General features: G+C 42.2%; 1 protein-coding gene across 2 annotated transcripts; it reads right to left on the reverse strand.

Annotated features, from left to right (window-relative positions):
• Window positions 1-393: 393 nt before the first annotated feature.
• Window positions 394-26,778, reverse strand: pdk4 (pyruvate dehydrogenase kinase, isozyme 4). 2 transcript variants are annotated; one of them, XM_088928455.1, is made up of 11 exons: window positions 26,392-26,778; window positions 25,226-25,367; window positions 17,121-17,192; window positions 16,282-16,466; window positions 13,046-13,135; window positions 12,167-12,244; window positions 9,719-9,795; window positions 8,048-8,146; window positions 6,632-6,742; window positions 5,135-5,248; window positions 394-3,362 (listed from the first exon to the last, which is right to left on the reverse strand). In XM_088928455.1, the coding sequence occupies exons 1-11, from the start codon at window positions 26,507-26,509 to the stop codon at window positions 3,219-3,221; spliced, it is 1,230 nt and encodes a 409-aa protein (XP_088784581.1). In that variant the 5' UTR covers window positions 26,510-26,778; the 3' UTR covers window positions 394-3,218. The 2 variants fall into 2 exon arrangements, with proteins under 2 accessions (XP_088784581.1, XP_088784582.1); XM_088928456.1 differs by having other exon boundaries at window positions 26,718-26,775.
• Window positions 26,779-26,989: the final 211 nt, after the last annotated feature.

Below are 26,989 nucleotides of genomic sequence, written 5' to 3' on the forward strand. Positions count from 1 at the left end.
GTGCAAGAATGAGAAATACCCACAAGTATTCGCAAATGGTTTTATGTCACTACCTTACTTCATCGCTTGCAGATAGACATTTTCTTTCCTAGAGTATTTAGAGATGTTCATAACACTTAGTGAATGGCTCTTGCCTCATGATCAATCATCAAATCCACTCAATGGCAGCTTTTAATTCCAATAACAGTTCTTGACACCAGCTTGCTGGTGCAGCAAATAAACCAAAGTTAACCATTCTTATTTTCCCTTATCATCATGGAATAAGGAGCACAATGTACAGTAACTAAAACATAACACATTTTATTTCCATCCAAACACTGTTTGAATCTCAGCTCTCAAATCTCTTCCATCAAACCAAGAACCACAACAAAACCAGCACCCCAAACAAAAAGATTGGATTGATATTTATTTGTTCAAAGAAGAGCACCATCTGTTACTCCCATGTTACAGAAAAGGGTTCCTTCACATGCAAGGAATGAAAAAACAAGAGAATCCCGAACACACACAGGATTGTACAGCTAATACATACTGTATATATCGAAATGTTCCAAAAATACCACACAAATGACCTTTCACCTGTGGTTCTCTTCAGCGACTGTGTTTCCTCCCAATGTTTACTCATATCAGTCAGCAGAAGCAATGGACTCGACGTGATACATGACTCGTGGGCTCTGCCAAAACGAGCTGGGGAGAAATCCTGTGATATAAAGGCCTTTTCAAGTCTCTGCAAATAATTCAATGCCATCCCATTTTTGGATAAAAACAATTGCATAGGTTGTTTTGAAACAAATTATACAATGGTGTTGTTGTTTTTTTCAAAAATACATTCTTGGACAATACTGGACAAGGAATTCACAACTGTCTTTCTAACAGATACTGTATCAACAAACATGATTTAGAAACATATTCTACAGAAATATGACTATGCATTGTGGTAAGAACTTTCATATAAAGAAAAAAAACATAGCTTAATATTTTCAGCTAATTTCTTTTAAATTAAATCACCAGCTACTGTATAATCAAAACTGTGTTTTGCCAAGTGGAGATTTCATATTAAATCTAATACTTACAGTAGCTGGTAGAAATGTTCAGCTGAGAGACTGAACAACTAAATATTTAAAAAATACTAAACGAAACATTAAATGGACTCAAATGTACTCTCATTATCACAAGTGCTTGTGTTCACCCCGTCAGAAGGTTGATTCTAAAAAAAACATTCTGTTTTTGATGATCAGATTGTTCATGTGAAATAAGGTTCTGGATATGAAATATTTAAACCTGTTGTGCTTATGAAATTAATGGCTTTTGGACTACTCTTGATCACAGTCCATTTCTATCACCTGAATAACTGTATGCTGTCCTACAGATTAATAAAGCAGAAAACCAAGGTTAATAAAACCTTAATAAAAATATAGTAAAGCAAATAATAATGTTTCAAAAATATGAATATTTCTTTCAGAATCATGAAACTGTATTAAGTGGATTATACTGTATATAGTCTACATTAGCTTATTTGAATTCTGTTGATATATACAGTATACTGTATGTGCATTAACCCTTCATAGGAAAATCTATATGTGCTAAGAAGTTGTGACAAACTTCACCTTTTTATGTTTTGACTATTTCACCTGGCTCTACTAAACTTTCCAGCATTTACATTAAATTCACATATTCAGGAAATTCAAAATTCAGAAAATGTTTCATGCATTTAAATTGTAAAGTATTTTATGCCAATACTTTGCAGAATAAGAATTTTCTATATATTTAACCTGTCTGCCATTAGTATCGTACATCTATTTCTTTAGAGGTAGAAAAAGTGTTTATGAAAATCAACTTAGCATTATGGCTAGTAACAGCTTCTAACAAATGCAATTAAAAAGGCACTCAGTCTCTTGTTCCACTGCACCACAGTTACACACAAATGAGATACTGTCTAGAAGGTTCAGTTACAGAAATAAAGTAGCTTTAGATCCACAGTATGAGGGAGGATATTCTGTCTCAGCAGAGCACACACATTTCTAATGTCCCTGATGCTTAACTTATTGCTAGCAGCAAATACATAAGTTTTCACAAACCATTCTTTTGCTACACTTGAAAGTCAATGGATTACTCTGCAAAATAAAATTAATAAAATTCAAGAAATAAAAACAGGACTTAACCTGTCTCTAATACATTTCTATTTGTAGTTAAAATTAACTGTGAAGGTGTGCAACTTTTCAGAAGTCTGGATTTCTGGGCTTTGAGTCAGTCTTAGATATAATTATACTGTACTTACAGTAACAGTGAAATACTACTAAATTACTCTGAATCAATACTGTGTAGAAACAAAATAGAACAAAGGAAAACATAAAAAACAGAGATGGACAACTGTTACACTGACTTATACCAAAACATTTTTAAGTTTTCCGAGAGACAGAAATGCAAAAGAACCAGTTTCAGAAATCTGGCCAGGAGGAATTCTGTACATGAAGATGTCTGGACCACAATGCATGCTAAACTGTAAATGAAATGAGAACAAAAAAAAACTATGTGTAAAAAAACCTGAAAAATAAATCAGTGACAGCTCACAGACTACAAAGAAAATTTTCTAGGATTTTTGATTCCACAAAAAAGTGAACAAACTCAGCACCTCAACAATTTTACTCAGTGGAGCCCATAATTAAGTCCTGAAGGCATGGGATGTCAGAGGTCTTTAATCCATCACCTACCAGGAGAAATGACACCACTGACCAATTAAAGTACAGTAAGTTCAACTGAACACAGAAATTAAAACCAAAAAACACTTTGCAACAGGAATTTAGGCCCCAAATTAACCTGTAACCTGATACTCCACGAGGACTGTAGTCACATGGAAATTTTAATTGTACTGGCCACTGTTGTAAGTCTTTTCCAATAATGCCTGACACAGTGAAATACACACACATACTGCAGATAAAACATGATGTTTGATAAGATACTTAACTATTGAACTCTTACAAACATTCATGCAGTCACAGCTATTATAATCGCAAGCTGATATTATGTTCACTCTGGGAAAATGTTTGCCGTTTGGGATTATCAAATCACAAAGGGCAGCAGCACTGGAAGAAACCAATGTAAGCAATTCTCTCCTCTCCACACACAGGTCTGATGGCTTTCACGTGTTCCCGTTTTATATCTGAACGGGCAGCTTGCAAACGCTCCAGACGTCAGCTCTGTGTGTGGTGTCAACTTTGACCTCACTCGTTGAGATCATACTTCCCGAGTTTCTTGGGCTCGCTGCTGGGGATGCACCAGTCATCAGCCTCTGAGCTCATCTGGTAGTGCCTCCAGGCAGACTTGTTAAACACAGGCAGCCTTTCCACCGAGTCTGAAGACAAAGCCTAAAGCACAACACAAGAAATTAGTATTTTCTCCAAACAGAGCACATCCACCTGGCTTCTGCCGATTCACGATTACTTTTCTTTTCAGACGTTTGGAACAGATATTGCAGTTGTTACTTCACAATCACAAAACGCGGAGCTTAAGGCCCTTTATTAGCACTTGAAACACTGAAAAAGTTCTGTTTTTGCTAAATTGCCCGTAAGCCCTGATAGGATATCAGCAATGACTAATTTACTATCTATTGGCACACATATAAATCTTAATATCAGATTATTTAAATGTAAACATGTTCCTCTTATAACACTGGCCAATATCACATGGTTCTAACAGAGGTGTGTCCCCAATAGTGTCTTTTTTACCTGGGATTTATATATGTGAGTACCACTGGGTAATAGTTAATAATCTAATCAAATACTTAAAAAGAGTAACATTGTTAGGAGCCCACACTTTTATGTTACAATTCTCACAGACTCTCAATCTCACAATACTGCTACTTTACACATGATAACAGTTTTAAAGCATTTTATAGAAACATAATTACTGTGACCAATATCAACAGGACACTTACTGGCCTTCACAGACCTTATAATCTGCATTTTAACTTGCATTCTGACTCCTGGATTCCTGCCGTGACATGTTCGCTGCTTTTAAAGGGGAACTTCAGTCCCAGTTTCCCAGACTGGGTATTAAAGCTTGGTAACAAAATAAATTACTTGACGGTGTTACAAAATTTGACAAATTTCGAATTAAGTGAAAAATCGGGGACTTTGTGAAAGTAATGTCAGGTTGCCATGTTGTTGAAGGCAGGGAAGAAATCACTGGTCTCGTCACAGGAGAGTGAGACTTCGCACGAATTGTGACGTAAAAGAATAGCCTACTAACAACATTAATCTTTTTTAGTCTTTTTGAACTCACATATGTATTTTAAGCAATGCCTCATTGTGAAGGATTTGACATATAGTATACTGTATATAGTTGCTCTTCTAAACAACATGTCGCCTTGTATGCATCGGTTTCATGAAAATATTTTAAATTAATTTAATACAGGGCTGCTTTTGTGTCACTGGGAGTTTTGTTGCCTCATTCTGAATTGCGGATGATGACAGCAATATGGCACTACACATACTGTACATTGAAACTTGGTCTCTTTGGTGATGTAAAGTGTAGGTTGTACTTGGTAATTTCACTGTGGTTTGAAATGCATTCGTCACTGCCGATTCATTACAACCCTGCAATGTAAAAATAGCGTTGGTGCTGCCCTTTAATTGCAGCCTCTTTGCAGAAATTGTGGTTTAAAGTGCTATAAAAAGTTAAAATACGGGAAAAGCAAATGATCAAAGCGACTCATTGACTTTAGACTCCTTACACTTGCTCTCCAGTTTTTTCGTTGGAAATTATTTGTTTTTTTTCAGTTGTAATTGTAGTTTGTTTGTTTTGCTATCTTCTTAAAAAGAACATAGGACCAAATAAGTCATCTGAAAAGTAGCGTGTATTATAAAAGCCAGTCTGTATTTAAGAATGGGGATGGCTGTCATTGCTAACATTGTCATTCAAAAAGTCTGGTCTCATTCCTCTAGTCCAGCAAGAGACAAAACAGACTGTGCATTGTCCTCATCCAATTCCAAAAGCAAAGAGACAAGTGTAATTGCTACAACCTGGCTTCTGCAGCTGCTCTTTGATCACATTCAGTACCTTTAACTCAGCCTTCTCACCTCACAGCTGTGTTCACTTGACTGCATTGCCCTAGAAAGAAAACTTAACAGCGTCTTACCTTTAAGTAAATAACAGCAGATGTTCCGTATCCTTCCATGGAATAGAGTTGCAAGTCTCCCTGGAAATACTTGGCATAAAGACGAGAAATGGGAAGGCCGTAACCAAAGCCAGCCTAGAAAAAAACAAGCCAGCAATCAAGCAGGAACAGATAAGTCTCACTGCACAGAGATAACAGCCAATCCAATCAAAAAAGAAAGTACATCCAGCATAACAAAAAACACCAGAAAAGTTGTGTTGACCAGGCATCAGCTATTTTATTTATAGTACTTCACAATGTTCCCTGTTCCAAAGACTGAAAAGAGTTGCACTCAGATATTTTTTTTCTCGTGTGTGGGGTTGGATAAATTTAAATGAAATTTCATTCATTCCCCTACATGTGCTGCAGCGATTCAGAGGGAAGCAGATGCTGAGGAGCTCAAGACTTCCTTTGAGCTGGCCACACGTGTGCACATGGTTTCACCTTCATGCTTTGTAAAGGCAGGCAGATTCAGAACATTACTCACTTGTGCAGATTCTCAGTTAAAAACTATAGTATTGGTAGTGATAAGAGAGCTGATTGGATACAGCTAATTAGGTACTATAACACTGTGAACATCAAGCCAGGTGGAAATCAAGACAAAAGAACGTCTTGCCACACTTATAAGGAGAACACTGAACTCAGGTGGACCTCACAGCAGTGGAAGCAAGGCCTATGTAGTAACACACTGAGGTGCAGACCACCCTGAAGGATGTCAGTGAATGTGGTACAAATGTGCTAGTGATATGCTAATTGTTGTGTACAACAACAGACCAGTGGATGAGGAGGCCCAAGTCTATTTGCTGCACAGCTCTGCCCGTAATGATCAGTAACAATCTGCCCATGCAGATGCAGGTGTGGCTGGTGTCTTGCCCTTCCTGGAAGCTCACCCTGACATGACACCACTCCAGGACAATGCACGTCCTCACACTCTTGGTGAAACGATGGCTTTCTTGTGAGACCCGCCAGGCTTGAGTGCCTTTAACCAGTTCTTGGATGAACTGGGACAATATGTGGCGTCTAGGGCTCAGAGATCAGTGATCAAGCACATTCTCATCCAGGCTGTATGAGAAGACCTGGACACACACTTCTGCACCCTGGCGTACAGCTGGTTCTGCTTCTCACAGTGGCCACACAGACCTTTCACAGCAGACTACCTGTTGATCAAACCTGTTGATGATGTGTTTATCTGCAGAATTAATTGATCTTTGGCTTTCTAATAAAATGTCAGTATACTTGTTATACAAAACTTGGGATTTTTTCAGATACACTTAGGGGTTTATCAGTTTTAAGTGATTATTTTCTTCTGACGCTCTATATGTATCATGGAAGACCAGATGAAGAACAGTCATTTACTTCCCTAAAAAATTCAGAGACAGGTAAATCTATTCAGAAGCAATTTTGAACTGATGTTTCCTACTGCTTGAACCATTTTTTCTCCAATAAGAGTAGCATACTGATATGCTTGTGATTCCTTACCAAGGGAGCATTCCGAGAATTGTCCATAACAGGACTTGGAGCTGTAGAATACATATAACTGAATAGGCGGTCAATCTTCCTCAGAGGAACACCCCCACCTCTGTCAGACATCTAAAATACAGGAAAAACAGGGTCTCACTGTGAAAACTGCAGGATTTATTTAAAATACAGAGTTTAACACTATATAAATTACTTTATAGCTAAAGTCCTATTTGTTTTTGTTCTGCAGAATTTTCAATCAATCAATCAAAGTTTATTTATCAAATGCACAACAATACAGCATGCAGCAGTAATTGCTGGCAATGAAATGTCTTTTCTGCGAGCTCACCAGGGGGAAATAAAAATAAAAATCACTAAATTTAAAGTTACATAATAATAGTAAAATAAAAATTGAATACAGAGGAGCAAAGTTTTAGTCTAGAGTGTTTGCAAGCTATATAGCTATATATCTATTCAGATATAAAACATGGGAAAAATATCAGACATTGTTCGATGAAGAGAGAGCTGCTTAAAGACACGTCCTTTCTCAACAAAGTCCATCTGGGCATCATGTCTGCTGAGCATGCAAGCTAACAATTCACTGCTCCTTTGCAAGCAATTCAGACTGAGCTGGACTTACTTCTCAAGTAAATGCATATTGCAGATAAAACCCAAAAGAAATATCTCAACGCTAAGAAAACCAAAAAAGCATAAGGAAAATATTTCAAAATATTCAATTTTTTCTTGGAAAAGCTAAGAGCTGAGGATAATCCAGTGGTTTCATTTTGTGTTGTAGAGCAGTCAAATGGATGGATTAGTGCAAAAAGAGTGACACAATGTTGGCACAGAAGGTACTGTAGACTGAGCAGAGCTCAAGTTTCATTTACAACCTCAGCATTCATGTCTTTCTTATCTACACTTTCAATACAAAACTGTTGTCATCTTTGGAATCGGTAACTAATGCTCTTCCTACATATGAAATGCCGGAATCCCTTCTGTAATAGTTTAAAGGTTATCTGCATTTAAAAGAGCAATGAGCATTTAATGAAATCTGGGAGATTTGCTACAACTCAGCAAGTATACACAGTGGAACAGGTAAAAGTTTATTCAATGCCGAAAGGAAAAGAAAGGAGATTCAAACCAAGTGTGGGCAGGTCAAAAAATCAACTATTACGCGATACACATACAAATATCATGTACAGTACAGATGTGACCATTTACTGTAGACATGCACAATGGTATGATAGGGATGTTTAAACTTGAAAGACATGTGAGGCAAATGTACAGACTATTTCACTGCATTTTGAATTGGCTGGCTTTTATGTTTTATGTTTACTGTATGTTGAGACAGAATAACCCATCCGAATCTCTTCAAAATAAACATTTTCTTCTTAAAGAAGAAGTAAATGGTGCCACTGAAACAAAGTCCTTTCTTACCTGTATTGTCAGGTCCTCGTTCCCTAATGAAACTCTCACTTTCACAGGAGGCACGACGGAACTCGACTCGTGCATCTCCACTGCGGCTCTCATGGCATTCTGCAAGGATTGACGACAGCCCTAGTAACTTCCACTGTACAACACGCTGTCGAACACTGGGAATGCACACCAATGATTGCCAGCCAAAAACTCCCTCATTCTTTAACATGCTAAACAGCAAAAATACAGTACAGCAGCTTCAGTATAAAGATGAGACAAAACGCAAACAAGCTGTTTTTTCAAGGATGTGATCTACGAATCAATATCTCCATCCCAATTTTTTTCTGTAAATTTCTATGTCATAATTGTTTTTAAATGGATACATTTTTCATTCTCTGCCACATTTAAATTTTTCATTTCACAGTGTTGTAAAAGACCATAAATATGTATCTGAAATCATTTACAGCTCCCTAGCCAACCAAAGCAATACAGTATGCTTTTTAGTTCTTGCATCAATTATCATTAATAAGCATCCAATATATGATATATGATAGAGCAATGTATGATATGTTCTGAAATACTGGTAACTGACAGTTTACTCGTGAAAGTCCGAGGTCGAATATGAATCAGCCTCGTTTCATTATGCTGTGTCCTCTGTGAAAATATATATCAGTATTTTGCCTCATCTCTCCCTGCCATCAGCAGTGCTCAACTGAATTGTCAAAGTGCCAAACTCACAATTTTTTGGAATGAGACGTGTACAGGTTTCAAGAAAGAAACAGCACCAGCATGCACAATTTGTCTTCTGAGCTCTTTCAGATGGTCTGCCACAGGAATTCACGTAAACTTTTAAATTTAGGTCCCTCATTTTAAATCATTTTCACTCAAGTCTGCATTATAATTCAGATCCCTACATCACAGGTACAATAAAATGCTGATTTCCAAGGCTCCGTGAGCAGAGTTCTGTGACGGCACTGACCCATTTGTCAAACAAAAGACCCTTCTGCAACACTTCAAAAAACAAAAACAAATAGAAGACTACAAAAAAAGACATTAAAACCTGTAAGTAACAAAAAGAAGTGTTTTTACAGAACTTGTCATGTGTCCTGCCCATCAGACTGGCAAAGCTTTTAAAGTAACACAAGCACCCAAAACTATTCTTTGAATACGCAAAAAAAGTCAATGTACTAGACAAGATACAGTAATGTTAACTCAACTAGTAAAGGTGGTTGCTTGAGTGCACATGTCATGGGTTCGAGGCTGGGTCAAGTCTGAGCGGAGGGTGGGACAGGGCTCTGTTGACTTTTAGCAGCACAGCACCCCCTGCAGGCTCCTGGATGTGCCTCTCCTGGATTCAGCATTAGTGCTGAACTTCAAAGACAGGACTGAGTTGACGGTGTTGTGTTCAAAGATGTGAGGGTGGAAGGTGAGTGGGTGAGAGGAATTTATTTATTCATTCATCTTTTATTCTCCTCATGTGAGACTGTAAAGCTCGTAAGCATGAGCCAAGACTTGAACACTCAAGTGGCAACTCCAATTTCAGTGGGCACACAAAATAATAAAAAATGTTGAAAAAATTAATTTACGAATATGATTTAGGTCTGTGTAGTTCTGAGTGGTCATATACAGTTGTCTTTGCTGAACACAGAAACCTCATGTTTTTAATATACTGTGCATGAAGACATACTGTACCTTGAAGAGTTCAAATAACATATGGTACAGATGGGAGGGAACATAAACGATACGCAGAGCTTGACCAGGTGCTTTGGCTAAAAAAACAAGGAAGAGTAAGGTTATTCCACCTACGGCATCTTACTATGTTGTATCCAAAGGAATTTATTTTTATTTATTGCTGTATTGGCAGCCAATCTCTTGCCTGGAGTCACAGAGGAGATCAGAGCACGCGGCAAGTATTGCATGATGTGGAAAAGATCTTCAGAAAAAACACAGACTGTCAAATTACAAGACTGACGTGAAAGTAGTGCTTTTGGTTTCCTGGGCAGCTGGCCACTCAAATCTATAATTCATTGGTAGTTTGGAGTCATTTTTCATGTAGAATATCAGACGAATGTCATCCCCAGCCAAAGTTAAAACTCAGCATTCAAATTGTTAAATATATATGTACTGTACCAATGCAAGAAAATATATTGGTTGAGGTTTATCAGACTAATTTAATTTTTTAGTTCCTGAAAACTTTGTCACACATCCCCCTAAACCTCACTATAATGGGCTTGGAAATCGTGTGACTCACAAGTGTAATTTTTTTAGAATTTTTAACAGCACCAAGGTTGTTACCAAAGTAATGTTCACCTGGTAAAAATGCCATCAAAATGGCACTGGCCATTACACAGCTTTTACAAGAGGTAATATAAAAGAAACATTCTCACGTAATGAGATGCACGTTCATAAGGTTTTACATAACTTTAAAACAAGTAAAATATTGATTATTTCTGTTTAATCATCAATTGTTTCTGACTTAAACAATTAAATCCGTATTTAAAAAGTGTATAATCCTCATTCATATACTGTATGTGTGGAGTTCATAGCCATTTTGACTGTATCCAACAGTCTCACATGTTCACAAGACTCTATCAGGCATCCCAGCAAACGTTTTTCACATTCCAAGATCAGATGTAGTGACAGATTTTTTTAACATTCAGCTCAGTTCACCATTCATTCTGAATATCTAAAGATGTTTGTACTTTCAGCTAAACAGAAAACATCACAAAGAAAAGTTAAACCAGTCACAGAATATAATGGAAGTTCAGAAGGCACAGAAGTTACATTTGGCAGTTTTTATTGGCCACAACAAGGTCAGGTCAAGATAAGATTACATTTACCAGACAAAAAACTATTTTTTGACGAGAGAAAATAAATCTATTTTAAAATAAAACAATGTCTTAAATAGAAGAGTCAGACTCTCTCTTCTATTATCTCGCAGGCAAATCTGAAGTACTGGTATACTTGCTACAGCTTTGTAAAAAAGATTAAAAGTTTAGTATGACATTTAATTCTATGAATAACTATTCTTCTTCGGTGGTCTCTGACACAAAACTCGTTACGTTTAGAAACGCCAAAGTCCTGTTCAGTTCTGTATGTGGGTAATCTACTGTACCTGATGAGGATGAGGGAAAGGGTAGATACTTAAAGCATTTTTGGCAGAGACCAAGAAAGTTACATGGCCAAAGAGATCCCCCAACAAAGGAAAATTGTATTGTTATAATTTCAGAGATTTATGAGGTGGAAAAACTAACCCATCAATTAAGACTCAAAAGGAGCTCTTTGAGAGAAATGGATTGTTCTTACTACCCAATAATAATACTGAATTTATGTTTGCATTTTCTGTTTCTTTTCTTTTTCTTGTCTGTTTTTGCCCTAACACTGTACCCCCCTGTCAAACTGCAAAAGTGCAATACTGCAAATAATACCTGATGCCATGATGACTGGCAGCTTTGTTATTGGTAATTCTTGTCTGCCAAAAAAAGAAAACTAAAATACCAATAAAAAAGTATTGTTCTTCAAGGAAAAGAACAGGATTTTCAACATAACCTACGAACTGAAAAAAGGATGGTCCCTTCTGTGACTTCACTTGAAAATTATGTTTCTATAGTATGTACATCATTCCGATTTATTCAACTTTTTAAATTTAAATTCTTGGTTCAACTTAAGAGAGATGAAAAGGTGCAGTTACATAAAAATTAACCCACCACAACTGCTGCCAAAAAAAATGTTTATTTCACTTTGACAAGTGGCCAACATAAACATGATATGAGGGTTTCTCCCTAGAACACAAAGTGGCATGGAAACTATACACAGGCCTTAATCAAAAGAGACAGAGAAAGCATGCTTAAGTAACACAGGCAAACGCAGAAGAACATAAACAAACATGCAAAGTAAACTTGTGGAGTTTGTCCTGTCTGGATTTGGAATCAAGCTGCCATTCTGTACAAATAGCTTCTGACAGTCAGCTTACATATATATAACATACAACAATTTAGAGAACAGCTCACATCGCCAAAACAGAACTTTGTGCAGCTATAAAAATACTCACTTTTATAAAGGGGGCATCTGTTTTGTTTCTCTGAATTCAAAAGAGAAAGGAGTTAATGAATCTCAGTAACATTCCACATTCCTACTTACCATTCACCTGTTTGATCTCCACTTCAGGAGACGTTAAGTAATACTGATCACAGAGCATCTTGGAGCTTTCATATGCATCTGGAGAAATACAAACAACTGGTCAGATGCAACGCGGCAGCTTGAGTACGCAGAGCACTGTAATACTGGTAGTAAACTGATTTACTACATAATGCAAGCGAGAATTTAGATTGGTGTGGTACAAAAAAATGCAAAAATAAAAGATCCACAGCAGCAGCAAAACAAGTCGCAAAAGGCAACTAAAATATCTGGATATTAAAGTATTTGGGCTCATTCACTGGGAGGTATATGAATTTGATTTATTAGGATCAACAATTTCTTTGTTACACTCTCCCGATCTGGAACTGCCTGTGGTTAATGAGCTCCAGCCTGCAGTGCCAGCTCCCCTGGTGCCGGTCAGGGTAAAGGGCTCGTGTGTGCCGTCTCCCGTCACAAAGTGACATGTTGAGGGCGCGGCAGGGTCTGACAGCGATGAGTTAGACCTGACTGGAGGAGCAGGCCTCTCGGTCACAGGTGCTCCGCAAATCCCATGGGGAGGGACTGTTGCACCACATGCTGAGTAAGTTCACCCAACCCTGGCAAAGCTCAGAAACGTGTGTGTGGTTACTCGGGGAATCTCATTCACAGTCAGCTACTGTCACAGTTCAGGCTTGGGTCACTAAGCACCAGCGTGCACTACGAGTGAGTGTGGATCAGAGAAGCCCTACACCACACCAAAGGAAAGCTTTAAAAATGCACGATAAAACAGCTGGATTATCTCTAAGAATAGTGTCTATAAAAGATTACATGTTTAAGCCATGATCGTGGCTGAAAGAATGAATCACTGTACAGTGATCTTTCAATACTCTTCCATATCATTACCTTTTACTACTTCCACCACATCACAGTTGGGATCAATGCTTCCTATGTGTTTAGGATGGGCAGGATTCGTGCTTCCATGAAAGATAAGTGCTGTAAAACAATAAAAAAACAGGTTTTAAGAGTCAGTTGTGCCTGCTGCTAAAAAATCAGAATGTAGCAACTGCATTGTTACCTATTATTTCAAATCCTGAAACACTTGAGAAAATCAATACAAATTTCATATTGGAATTCATGATTAAATTACCTACTTCCTGATATTGTTTAATGTTTTCTAAATGAAAAGTACAGCATCAATAGAATGACCATCAATGGAAAACTTGTGTTCTTCTCTGCCCTGTAATGCAACAAGACTTTAAATTGTTAAAAGTCACACATTTATTATCATCCATCCATGAAACACAGATTTTCTTTTGTGTGGTCTTGCATAAAAAATTACTAACAGTTTATGTTAGGGCACAAGACCATTTTGATAAGGAAGGATGGCGAAGACCAGCGTGCCGTGGGCTCTTGAATTAGACAGGAGGAGGATCTTTAAAAGCTGATATGCAAACTGGCAGTGCAAACAATCCATTACGTTTTCCGAACAGTTTTATTTATTTGCAGAAAACACAATACACAAAAGCCTCGCTCAAATCTGAGCCCTCGCTACACTTCACCGTCCCGCCCCTCTTTGATCAAAGACATGATGCAAAACTAACGCAACAAAATCCCGAGATCCCTGCAGCCAGTTCTTTTAGCATCGCTTAGCAGTCCTCTCCCAGCTCTCGCTCCCCGGCACCGCTTCTGTTCCTGGAGTGAGATGCTCAACAAGGAACCACTGCAGGTTACACTGGTCTTTCCGTTACTCCAGCTGGCTCCGTTACTCCTGTTCAGTCCGCGGCCGAGCTGCTGTCGCTGGGCCGGTCGGATCCCACCGCACCTCCAAGCAAGGGAAGACGACGCAGACCGAGGCTATCCTTCGCATCGGGGAGAAGAAGCAGAAGCAGAAGGCTCTGAAGGGGCCACCCAGGACCATGCCTCTTCACTTCCAGGCAGCGGGCATATCTCCCAGCCAGCTCTCTCTCTTTGCCCTGGGGTCCGTGAGTCAGTGGCTGCCCCCTGTCTCTAGTGTTGGGCACACTGGTACCAGCTGGCCCCCCGCTCTCTGTGGCTCTGGCTGGGCTAGAGGACCTTTGAGACCTGAGTCTGTCCCCCACCCTTGACCCCAGGATGGTTCTCTGGTGTCCGACAGCCACATTCTGTACAGCACGGTCACAAGGGGACGCCATCACAGGCCTTCTTATCTCAGACACTGCGATGCAGCTCCTGTGTTACCTCCCCCAGGGCTGGGGTCGGAGAGTTTGCATGAGCTGAGGAAATCGTCTCTGTCTGAAAGGCATTGCTCACTCTCCAGAGCGAATATCATCTTCTTCCTTCTTTATCTCTGTGGCACTATTTGATTCTTTTGTTCTGCATTTTTTGACTGTCAGCTATCCAGGTGCACGGTTTCCAAAACCACACAGTCCTCTGCCATATGTGACACCACAGCGATCTGGGACCCTGTAAAGAGGTGGCCACACAAACAGTGGCAGAAATATGGTGAAAAAAACATATTTTCAATCCTGTCAAGGATTTTTTTAATGAATCACTATAAAAGTTTAAAAAAAAATATCAAAGCATGTATCAGGATCAATCCTGGAATTATTAGAAGCTAACACAGTTGGCTCCTTGCAAGCAAACACTAGCCATGTTATTTAATAATAATTCAGTGTGTTTTTACAGCATGTTTCATTTAAAAGAATCTCAAAGCTTTCACATGACGGGATTCACTTTATTCCCTACTTACAGCAGCATTGATCATTTTCAAGTAGAGAAGTGAGCAACTACTTTACCAGCTGAATAAAAGTTTCAGAAGTCTGTGCCGTAGAAGCCCAGAGTATAACTGAGCCAGTGCACTGAGGCTACCACCCCCACTCATACACTCAGCACCATGCGCTTCTTACAGCTCTGTGTCCCACATCCACATAGTACTGCATGGGACTTTGAAATTCTTATCCAGTGTGAAGAGCACCACCTACTGGTCCATCAACCCCACTAGCAGCAGCAAACTGGTTTCCTTAGTGATCTCCCATTACGGTAGTGAGCAAGCCCAGTCTTGCTTAGTGTCCGAGACAGGATCAGGCTACAGGTCAGCAACACTGCTGCCAATTATTTGACATAAAGGCAATGGCATGGCCTGGGCATGCACACCGACCTCTGGAACTGGCTCAGCTATCTCTACTGAAGATGCAACCAATGATGGCTGCAGCAGCATGAATCGTTAAGTTTACAGAAGCATTTTACCTGCTTATACAGAAGAAAATGCTTCCATACGCATCGGGGGGGCTCTTCGCCATGCAGCACCGCACTGACCCACAACACTGACGATGACTCAGACTTCATCAGGAGAAAAAAAGTCTCCACACCAGCTAAGTCAATCTCCAATCCAACTGAACACCCCAAGAAGCGGCAACAACTCAAAGGGACTGCAGCAGAAGCATTTCAGACGATTAAACAAAGTTTGCCGAGATCAATGGCTCGCAGATTTCATGCAGTTATTGCAGCAAGGGTGTCAGAGCTTGGTCCAGGAGGGTCTGTGTTTTTTTTCCTCCAATTCTGCTCTTAAAGAGCTTGTTGCTGGCTTAACTGGGTCAATTTGACAGCTTCTCCAGGCTCTTCAGGTACTGCTGCTTTAAGGAAACCAGGGAAACTGCAGACACACTGGCTTGCAGAACCAGAACTGAATCTTTCTACTTTTATTCAATCTATAGTAGTGAACATCATTTTTTTCTAATGTAATCAAAAGTATGCACAGAATTACGCAAGAATACAACAGGTATTAGACTGAACTTATTCAGATCAATCTCAATCAGAAGCACAAATTGCTTGACAAAGTTCTGACATCGCTGTCACGATACGTTTGGAGGGCTATGCATGCGCTTGCATTTGAAGAAGAAGTTTGAAAAAGAAACAAGAAAATACTCAACAAATGGAGTTCAGCAGAAGGAAGCACTAGCAAGCAAATGGCTCAACTAGGCATCTCCTGAGCTTTTTGAATACTGGAATCCCCAACACAGTCCAGCCCACATTTTCCTGAACATGTCATGTTCTTTACATTTCACTGTGAACTGCGGGATTAGTCTTTTTCGGCCTTTCCTGACTGAAGGAAGAAACACAGCTCATCACTCCGAACAGGGTAACGGTTTCAGTGTGCTTACTATGTTGGTTCATCAGCATCCGGGTCGAGATGCGGCTCATGTAGAAACGGTCAAGGAAGTACTGGACGTTCTGATTGGTCACTGGGTCGACACCAAAGGCCTCCTTGTACTCAATAACCCCCTGAGCCATGGTAGGAACCACATTGTTGTGCCTGTTTCTGATGTTGATTAGCACTTCTGAAAAGCTGAACAGACAACAACATGTAAAATCCCAACAGTTCATGCAGAACACAGCTTCCAGAAATGCAGGTGTGAAGCCTGGCAATCTGACAGGGATCCAAACAGACAGGTTGTCACAGAGAGGTGCACTCTAATGTTTGCCAAGAGCAGCTTCTTGTTCTTAATTTACACTTTTCCATCTCTGCAGTTTTTTAGGACAACACTAATTTTCCTGAAATTGAGTGGAAGCTGTCATTCAAACATGAACTGTAAACCGAGAGCTGAAGTTCACAACTAGCTCCATTCAACATGACACTTCGTAACATTTTGTTAAAAATGGAAAAAAAAAGGCTTTTCAAATCTCATGCAAATTCCTTCAAAACACACTCACTCGGAAACATCTGTGTAAGAGGGTGTCTCAGCTGACAAGACAACACAAACGACAAGAAAAAAGCCAAAAATGACAACCGGTCCAGTCTGGCTCAGGGCTGCTTCTCCAAAACTGCACATAAAATCACTGAGATTTTAACATAACTGGTTTTTATTATGAAGCATGGAAAAACAACAGCAATAGACAGTAATTCTGATATTGTTGACGAGTGAATGTCTAACCAGAACACTACTGATGGAATGTGCATGTTTGTGCTTGACAAAAGAAAATTCTGCTGTGAACAACTTACTTTGACAAAACTTTTCTATCTTCAGGGTCCTTTTCTTGGAACTGTAGAATTTCCATGAAACTCTGTGCATACCTGTTTCATAAACAATAGATTAAAAAAAGAATCACTGGCAATTAACAGCCTACTAATACAAAAAACACTGAACCATGAAGCAATATATTGTACATTGTACTACATTAATATGTATAATTATATTCAGGGTGTCTATTCTAGACAATCGCTCCTGAAATTAACCAAAATCTTATTTTGCTTTTGTAGGAAAATGGTTGTACTGTACCATAATAGATGACAAAATGTTACACTAAAGTACTTTTAATGTGTATGAAGTGGAAGCTCATTTAATCTCTACTGCATTTGCTCTTGTCATCAGCTTTAGTCTATGTGCCTACTCTGACAGTTCATGAACTTTCACCTTTAAATTGCTAACAGAGAAGACTTTCAAGCCAAATGCTTAAAAATTAAAATGCTTATGAAAGCTGAAATAAGAGGATTCTGACATTATGCCAACTCGTCTAATCTGGAAGAGGAGGTAAAGGGTTGCAATGAGTTTTGTGACTTAAAAGGCACAGCTATTTGTGTGGGCCTTCTGCCTGAACTCTGCCACCACAAGTTCCTTTAATGATTACAAAACAAAAGCTGATAAGGAGGTTTCTTTCCTTGGACAGATAGGAATTACAAACAAGTTATAAATCATGTACAGTACAATAGCAAATCTATACTAAGATAGGAACTCTTAGAAACAAGATATTGGAGACCAGTAGTTCTGGTATACTGTAATTCAATACATTAACCCTCAAGTACTGCACTGTGTATAGCAGGTCAAGCGTGTACAGAGGGAGCTAAAGCAGAAGTTAAGAGAGAGCAAGGACGCATACAGAAAGAAGATAGAGGACAAGCTGCAAAGGAATAGGGTGAGAGATGTATGGAGCAGCATGAGAGAGATCACTGGCTTCAAACAGGCTGGGGGTGCAACAGAAGGGAACCTGGAGATGGCCAACGAGTTGAACCAGTTCTTTAACAGGTTTGATTCTGGGTCCTCTGTGGCGCAACACCCATCCCCCCACAGCCACACGCTCCCTAACCCTTCACAGCTGCGACTGCCCAAAACCTCCTCCATCCCCCCATAAACATGGCCGCCTACAGCCACAACCCCCGACGGCTACTCACCCACCCATCCCCCACAGCTGCCACTCAATTTTCAATTCAATTCAATTCAAGGTGCTTTATTAGCATGACCGATGGGTACAATCAGTGTTGCCAAAGCAAATGAAAGTAATGATATTTACATGAAACAAAACAAAAATAGAAGTAAAATAAAATCTACAGACATATTACAGACATTTACAACAAAGACATATTATAAAATATTGACATATTCTGTAGGCGGCTGGAGCATTATTGGGAGACAGACTCACTGTTCCTCAGGCTGTGACAGGAGATCACATACTGGGCTGCCAGTTCAACTGAGTTCCCTCCTCTCTCTCCCAGTAGGATTGGGACCCGTTGTGATTCTGGCAGGTGTGGGAACTCTGGGATTAGATTTCTGAATTTCGGGAAGAATGTTTCTCTAATCCCAGAGTATCTGTCACAGTGCAGTAGGAAGTGCACCTCTGTCTCTATTTCTCCCCGCTGGCAGTGGGAGCACAGCCTGTCCTCTCTGGACAGCCAGGTCTGCCTGTGTCGCCCAGTTTCTATGGCCAGGTTGTGGTCACTGAGCCTGTACTTCGTCAGGGTCTGTTTCTGTTTGTTATTTTTTATTTTGGTCAAATATTCAGCTAGTGTGTATTGTCTGTTTAAGGTTCTGTAACATTCCAGTTTATGTTGTGTTTGTGTGTGTGTGTCCCAGTGTGTGAGATATTGCTGTTTGATCTGTGCTGTGATGTGGTTGAGTCTGGGTTGTGGTGCTCTAGCAGTGCTGTCCTGGGGCTGGTTAGTGTCGGTGTGGCTCAGGTCGGTGAGCCTCAGGACCAGCTGGCTCAGGGGGCTCTGTTTTGGGCTAAGCTCTTGGCTCAGCAGGGCTTTGTGGTGGTTGGAATTTTTGTCACTGTTTTTTAGGTGTAGCCAATACTTTAATATTCTTTTCTGTATGTTTATCAATAGTGGGTACTGGCCTAATTCGGCCCTGCACCCGTTGTTAGGAGTTTTTCTCTGCACACGGAGGATGTTTCTACAGATCTCCATGTGCAGAGTTTCTATGGGGTGTTTGTCCCATTGGGTGTACTCCTGGTCTGTGAGTGGACCCCACACTTCACTGCCGTATAGGGCAATGGGTTGGATTACACTTTCAAATATTTGGAGCCAGATTCTTGTTGGTGGGTTGATGTTGAAGAGCCTCTTTCTTATTGCGTAGAAAGCCCTGAGTGCCTTCTCCCTCAGTGCCTTCACTGCCAGGTCAAAACTCCCGGAAGAGCTGATGGTGAGACCGAGATATGTGTAGCTGGATGTGTGCTCCAATGTGTTGTTGTTCAGTGTGAATTTGTACCTGTTTCCCTGAGGTCTGGCTTTCTTCTGGAAAACCATAACTCTGGTCTTGTCCAGATTGACTGTCAGTGCCCAGGTCTGACAGTATTGCTCCAGCAGTGCCAGGTTCTGCTGCAGCCCCTGTTCTGTGGGCGACAGCAGGACCAGGTCATCTGCGTAGAGCAGGAACTTGATTTCTGTGTCGTGTAGTGTGAGACCAGGAGCTGCAGACTGCTCCAACATTCCTGCTAATTCATTGATATAGATATTGAACAGTGTTGGGCTCAGGCTGCAGCCCTGTCTCACCCCGCGGCCTTGGGTGAAGAATTTAGTCCTTTTGTTTCCAATTTTCACTGCACATTTGTTCTCTGAATACATTGATTTAATTATGTCGTACACTTTGCCCCCTATGCCACTTTGGAGTAGTTTATAAAACAATCTCTCATGCCAAATCGAGTCAAATGCTTTTTTGAAATCGACAAAGCAGGCAAAAATTTTTCCTTTGTGTTTTTGGTGGACGTGTTTGTCTATCAGTGTGTGTAGGGTGTAAATGTGATCAGATGTGCGGTGATTTGGCAAGAAGCCAATCTGACTTTTACTCAGGACATTGTGTTCGGTAAGGAAGGCCAGTATTCGTGTATTTAGGATACTGCAGAATACCTTCCCCAGGTTACTGTTCACACAGATGCCCCGGTAGTTGTTGGGATCTAGTTTATCTCCACTCTTATAGATGGGCGTGATCAGTCCTTGGTTCCAGGCCTCGGGGAAACATCCAGCTGTCATGATGAGATTGAGGAGTTTGAGCAGGGCTTGTTGCAACTTTGGGCTGCTGTGTCTCAGCATCTCATTTAAGACACCATCATGGCCACAGGCTTTGCGTGGTCTGAGGGCCTGGAGTTTGTCCAGTAGCTCCTGCTCAGTGATTGGGGAGTCTAAGGGGTTTTGGTTGTCTTTGATAGCCAATTCCAAAATTTTGAGTTTTTCATAAATGGTGTTTTGGTCTGATTGATTTGTATTTGGGAGCTTTTCATAGAGATTTTCAAAGTATGTTTGCCAGATTGTTCCATTTTGGATGGCCAATTCTTCTGGTTTTGATTTGTTTAAGTTGTTCCACTTCTCCCAGAAACAGTTCTGATTTAGTGACTCCTCAATTTCTGCAAGTTGTTTGTCTATGTATGTGTTTCTTTTCTTTTTCAGCGTGTGTTTGTAAAGTTTTACCATGTCACAGTACCTGAGTCGCAGATCTGTGTTGTGTGGTTGTCTGTGTTTTTCATTTGAGACTTTTCGTAGTGCATTTCTGATGTTTTTGCACTCCGTATCAAACCACTTTTCTTTTGCTTTTGTTTTTTGGTAGTTTTTTGATTTAGTTGTTTTTAGCTTAGATTTTGATGCTAGTTTGTGGAATAGGTGATTTAGTTTTTGTGTGGCCAAGTTGATGCCTAATTTATTGGTTTGATACAGAGTGTTTAGGAATGTGTCCATCAGTGTCTGAATTTCGTCATGGCCCAGTGCAGTTTGGTATCTATCTAGGCTGTCTGTGTCCCATCTGTATGCCTGGTTGAGGTCATACAGCTGGCTGGGCTGTGTCCGTGTGTCTCTGTACTGGTGTGCTCTCTTCATGTAGAGTGTGATCTGGCTGTGGTCGGAGAGGGGAGTTTGTGGCCTGACAGTGAAGGCACTGATACAGGAGGGGTCCAGGTCGGTGATGGCGTAGTCCACCACACTGCTGCCCAGAGCTGAGCTGTAGGTGAACCTGCCTAGAGAGTCCCCTCTAGTCCTGCCGTTGACGATGTACAGGCCCAGCCCTTGACAGAGCTGCAGCAGCTCGCGCCCGGTGCTGTTGACCGTGGTGTCATGGCTGCACCTGTGTGAGGTGACCGGTGTGTGGTACAGAGGGGATTGTCCGAATATGTGTGTATTTCCCTGTGTGCTGGTGAAGTCTGCCAGTGTGCCTGTTCGTGCGTTGAGGTCACCACAGAGCAGCACGTTTCCCTGGCCCTGGAAGTGACCGATCTCCGTGTGGAGGCTGGGGAGAATTCCCTCACTGTAGTAGGGGGATTCTGAGGGCGGGATGTAGACAGCACACAGGAAAACCTCGTTTTCTGTACAGATGGTATTTCTTTTGATTTTAAGCCAAACTCGTGACTCTTCTTTCTTTACTAATTGTATGGAGTGACTGAGCTCCGCTCTGTACCACACAATGATCCCCCCAGAGTCTCTGCCCCGGGTGATTTGGGGTTTTTTGACAGAGGGCACCATGATCTCCTTGTAGCCTGGGGGACAGTGGGTAGCCAAGTCTCCCCGACACCATGTCTCCTGTAGGATCATGATGTCTGTCTCCTTTACATCCTTGATAAATTCAGGATCAGTGCTCTTCAGCCCAAATGCTGACGAGCCCAGACCCTGAATGTTCCACATACTTATCTTTAGAGATCTCATTGTTATCGTTTGAATTATCTTTGCAATTTGTTTTTGTTTTCTGGAACTGTATCAAATTTGTGTTGGACATTTACATCATCAACAGAAACAAGTATTGTGCTGGGTTTTTGTCTGTCGCTGTGGGTGATGGAAGTTCAGCTCATAAGCCGGGTGCAGATGAGGTTCAGGAGCTGCCGGATTTCTCCCAGCTCCAAACCACTCGGGACTGCTGGTCTGGCCAGGGCTGCGGCGTAGCTGTGCAGGAGGGGCTCGGTCCGGCTCTGCTGTTGTGCTGGGTGGGGAGGGGTTGTGGTTCTGGTCCGGTTCAGCTGCTGGTCTGGGTGAGGGGTGCTGGTTCTGGTCCTGTTCGGGCGCTGGTCTGGGTTGGAGGGCTGTATGGTGGTGCTGGTTCTGTTCTTTGTGGGTTGAGCTGGTCTGGGTTGGGGGTGTGGGTGCTGGGGCGTTCCTCTGGTAGTCCTCCTGTTTCTCTCTGGGATGCTGTTTGGGTGTCTGCCCAGTGTGGTGTCTTTCAGAGTTTTTGTGAAGAGTCCAATGGTCTGTTTTTTGAGGTGTTTATGGTCGTGTAGGTGCTGTGGTCCAAGGGTGGAGTGATGGGCCAGGTAGACGTTTGGGAGCAGGGCGCAGCACCGTGAGATCTCGGCATTGATTCTCTGGATGGTGTGGTGCTGCTCGTCCTGTCTCGGCAGCAGGGTGGAGATGACAATTCGGGTGCGAGGGAACTCCTGTATGGCCCTCTCTGCCACTCTCCTGATGGACTGGGCCACCTGCTCCCTCTGGGTCCTCAGGTCGTTGGTGCCGGTGTGGATGATGATGTGCTGAGGGGCTCCCAGTACCGACCTGGACAGCAGCTGCAGGGCCTTCTCTGTCGTCGGACACCAGAGCTTTGCTGTTTGTAATCCCGGGAAGAGCCTGTGCTCATCGATGTACCTCCCGTTGGAGTCGATGAGAAGGGCTACTTCCATGCGTCTGCCTCTGGTGTCCAGTCTGCTGGAGGGGCGCTGTGCTGCCGGGCGGGCGGCTGCTTGGGGGGGTGCAGTGTGTGAGGTGGAGGAGTTGGGTGGGGCCGGGTGTGTGTGTGGGTCACCCTGAGTGTTCGGCAAGGTGCATGTGCTTTTGGGCAGTAGAGAGTGTTGCCACTCTCCAACACCTCCGCCATTAACACCTGCAGCACTGAAAGCACTATGAGCACCATCCCCCAGGCCAGGCTGACCATCACAGCTGACCAGGTGAAGAAGGAGCTGAAGAGGCTGCACGAGGGTAAGGCCACAGGACCAGATAACATCTGCCCCAGAGTTCTGAGGGCCTGTGCTGATCAGCTGAGCGGAGTGCTCCAGCGACTGTTCAACCTGAGCCTGCGCTTGGAAAGAGTCCCGGTGCTCTGGAAGACATCATGCCTGGTCCTGGTACCAAAGAAAGGGCGCCCCTCTGTCCTCAACGACTACAGACCAGTTGCACTGACTTCTCACATCATGAAGACACTGGAGAGGCTGGTCTTATCCCACCTGAGACCCCTGGTCAGCTCATCACTGGACACCCTACAGTTTGCCTACCAGCCCAGTGTTGGTGTGGAGGATGCGATCATCTACATGCTGCAAAGGGCCTACTCACACCTGGACAGGGCTGGCAACACTGTAAGGATCATGTTTTTCGACTTCTCCAGTGCCTTCAATACCATCCAGCCCTTACTTCTAAGGAGGAAGCTGGAGGAGATGCAAGTCGATGCCTCCACGACCTCGTGGATCACTGACTACCTGACAGGCAGACCACAGTCTGTGAGACTTCAGAACTGTGTGTCTGAACAGGTAGTGAGTAACACAGGTTACACTGTGGCTGTGTTGTGTGTGTTAAGCTGCTGTTGCACTGCAATTTCCCTCACGGGATCAATAAAGTATCTATCATCATCATCATCATCATCAGGATACTTAAAGGGAAAGGTACAATGCATCCCTGATATAACAAGAACATCGAGGAGCAACTTTAACACCTGCATTATACTGTAAGTGAAACTAACATCCACCTTACGCATACCTTCTTTTTTATATTTTATACACTATAACTAAAAGACACTATTTAAGGTGCACAATTTCCCTTACATCGTACTGATTCTACTCATATGCATTCCTGTTTTCACAAAAATGGATCTGGATCTTTTTCATCCAACCATGTATCTTTTCTTCAGGAATTCCACTTTCAGATTCAGAGATCTCTTTAGCTCAACGGGCTGGGTCCCTGTTGAGTGACGTGGGAGTCCTGGGTTCGAGCCCCTGACGGTGCGGGGCCGACCTAATGGGGCAAGGGCGCCCGCCTGAGCCCCCGTTGCGTTACATTGGTGTCAGAAGCGGGGTGGGATAGCCCTTCGCCGGGGACGGCGAGTTAAGGGGGGGAGAGTGTAACGCTTACGGCCGACAGGTACTGTGTAAGAGCCGGCTTACCAGAGCAGGTGACGTCACCGCCCTTCCCTGTGATAGCAGGACTACAGCTACTGGGCTGCAGAGAGATCTCTCTTTAGCTCACCGGGCTGGGTCCCTGTTGAGTGACGCGGGAGTCCCGGGTTCGAGCCCCCGACGGTGCGGGGCTGACCTAATGCGGCAAGGGCGCCCACCTGAGCCCCGTTGCGTTACAGTATGTACTGTAAGAAATGCCTCAAACAAGAACATGGGTCCCTTGCCCATTTGACAGAAAAGGGAAGTCTGTTTTACATTTTTAGGGTATTACTTTGGGATTTAAAATGGACAGTAGATGCAACTTAAGCTTGGAAAAGGGCCTTTCATTTTGCGAGCCATACAGTTGTTACAGCTGTCAAAACTCCAGCTCTGCCATAGCAGTGAAACTCTGGCCTCCCCCGAGTAACTGATTTCAAACCTTATACTCAGCACAGTGCATAGCTGGAAAGAAGCATGGATCCAGAGACGACATTTTAGTAAAAGATGACAGTGCGACATCTGGCTTTCACTAGTGACCTACTTATGAACCAAAAAAAACCTGACATTTTCTGTTAAAATGACTGTGCTGCAGCAGAGTCATCCACAATCCAAAACAGAAATAATAAGCAACAGTTCCTAACAAGAAGCAACAAGCTATTAAATGAAATGCATTCGCTAACGAATTAGCTGTAATCCGTTTTAGAATATTACGTTTGGAGAAATCCAGTAGCTACAGTGTTGCTGCAAGCAAAATGCATTAAAAAAAACGAATGCCCTCCTTACCAACTGGTCAGCAACTGCAGGGATGGGGTACTCAGAAGTTTGTCAGGAAGGAAATCTATTTCTTTCATGATGTTAGCCAATCTGACAGGGAGTTCCTGCCTCAGGAACACAAAAGAGGTCTTCTCGCAGGCATTGGAGGAACCTAGAGAAACGACAGGAGGAATGACAACGTACAGTAGTACGGGGGGGGTGATTAACTGCCGAGATTAAAAACCGATGAGAGCAAAGATGTCTATTTTTAATAGTTCCATTAAGATTCGACGATTTCTATGAACGTCCTTCAGTGAACTTGAGACAAGGGAGCCTTGTTTTTGTAGCTTTGCTACATGTGTGGAGCTCATTAGAAACTGGGCTTCTTAGAACGCGCACTGTAACCGCTAGGGATGACGTCAGTGGCGCAGGTATCAGGGGGTTTAAAAAGTAATTCGTGAAGTAGAAAGTAATGACGGGCAGGAAGGACTCTTGAGCTTGAATGCCGACGCTAACCTAACCAGGACAGTAGGTTTTCTTTCTCAGCAGCGGTGGCATCACAGTACACGCTGAAAACGTCGTGAATCACCAAAACAACAGCTGGGCAGCGCGTTTAATATCAGACGACGAAGGGAACCGCAAAGCAAAAACAACAACAACAACAACAACAACAACAAACAAACCCCGCTGTAACTACCACGCATCATCGCGACCTCTTTTAAAACAAAAACAACAACAACAATAAAAACATGTGTTTACTGGCATAACGGTGGGAGGAAATTGTAAGACATCATCAGCGCCTTTCCGTCCGATACCGTTGCGAACAACTGGAGACACGTTGCTTTTTTGAAAGAGAAAAACAGCTCCAGCTGTCATGGGCTGCACACAGCATGCGCTTCTGGAGACCCGAGAGTGTGTCCGTATTCTCCTAGACATTCATAAGGAATCCTTCCAACACGTATCTCATCAAAATATTCGGATATAAAAAGAGAAAGCACGCATTTGCCCCTGTGCGTCGCGTTAAAATTGGTCTATACTGAGCAGACCTCTGCTTGCTTCGCGCAACAGCCTAAAAAGACATTTCCGACTCGAAAGAATTGTGCATCCACAGATGGTAAATTACAATTACAGTAATAACTGCACGGTAGCACGGCAGTCGACAAGACTTCATAATACCTAAGAGAACAAACCCTCACCGAAATCTAAGAATTGCTTCATTGACAACGGCGAAGGCGAGTACTTGCAGAATCTCTCGATTTGCTTTGGCACATTTGCCATTGCGGCGTTCTTGATTAAAAATTGTGCAAACTTCATGCTGACTTCTGCCTCGAATCCAATGACCCTGAGACGTCTTTGGGACGCGATGCACCTTTCTTCTGCTGTAAATCCGTTTTGTGTTGGGTTTTTTTTTTTTAGCCCTGGGTCGCCAAACAGTTCCTCCACAGAAAAGCGACGCGAGAATCTGGACTAAAGAAACATGTTTGTTTTCTTCAGTCTTGCGATTGGACTTCTCGAAACTCACGACAGGCTCCTGAAACCGGCTCTCAGTTGCATTCTCCCGTCAAGACCCTTCCGTTAACTCTACGCTTCCTCACAGCAACAAACAGCAGGCTGAGGTTGACCACAAGGAGACTGACAGTACCTGAAACCAATCATGGAGCACCATGACGGGGCTAGGGAGGGCTGGCTGGGACACAAACAAGTGCCGGGACACCCCTCTTGAAAATAGCCGAGAGGCCCGGGGATGGGTACCGCAGAAAAAGGACGAATTGAGCTGTTTACTTTCACGTCCCG

Source organism: Atractosteus spatula, chromosome 12 (genome assembly GCF_055471065.1).
Source record: "Atractosteus spatula isolate fAtrSpa1 chromosome 12, fAtrSpa1.hap1, whole genome shotgun sequence".
Lineage (NCBI taxonomy): Eukaryota > Metazoa > Chordata > Actinopteri > Semionotiformes > Lepisosteidae > Atractosteus > Atractosteus spatula.

Bases quoted from the DNA above. Each gene is read 5' to 3' on its own strand.
- pdk4 (XM_088928455.1), bottom strand. From the start codon at position 26,509: ATGAAGTTTGCACAATTTTTAATCAAGAACGCCGCAATGGCAAATGTG. The intron at 13,136-16,281 runs GTAAGCACACTG...ATTGTTTTACAG, and splicing joins GATGCTGATGAACCAACATA to CACTTATCTTTCATGGAAGC. The intron at 5,249-6,631 runs GTAAGGAATCAC...GTTTTTTTCTAG, and splicing joins ATTCTCGGAATGCTCCCTTG to GCTGGCTTTGGTTACGGCCT.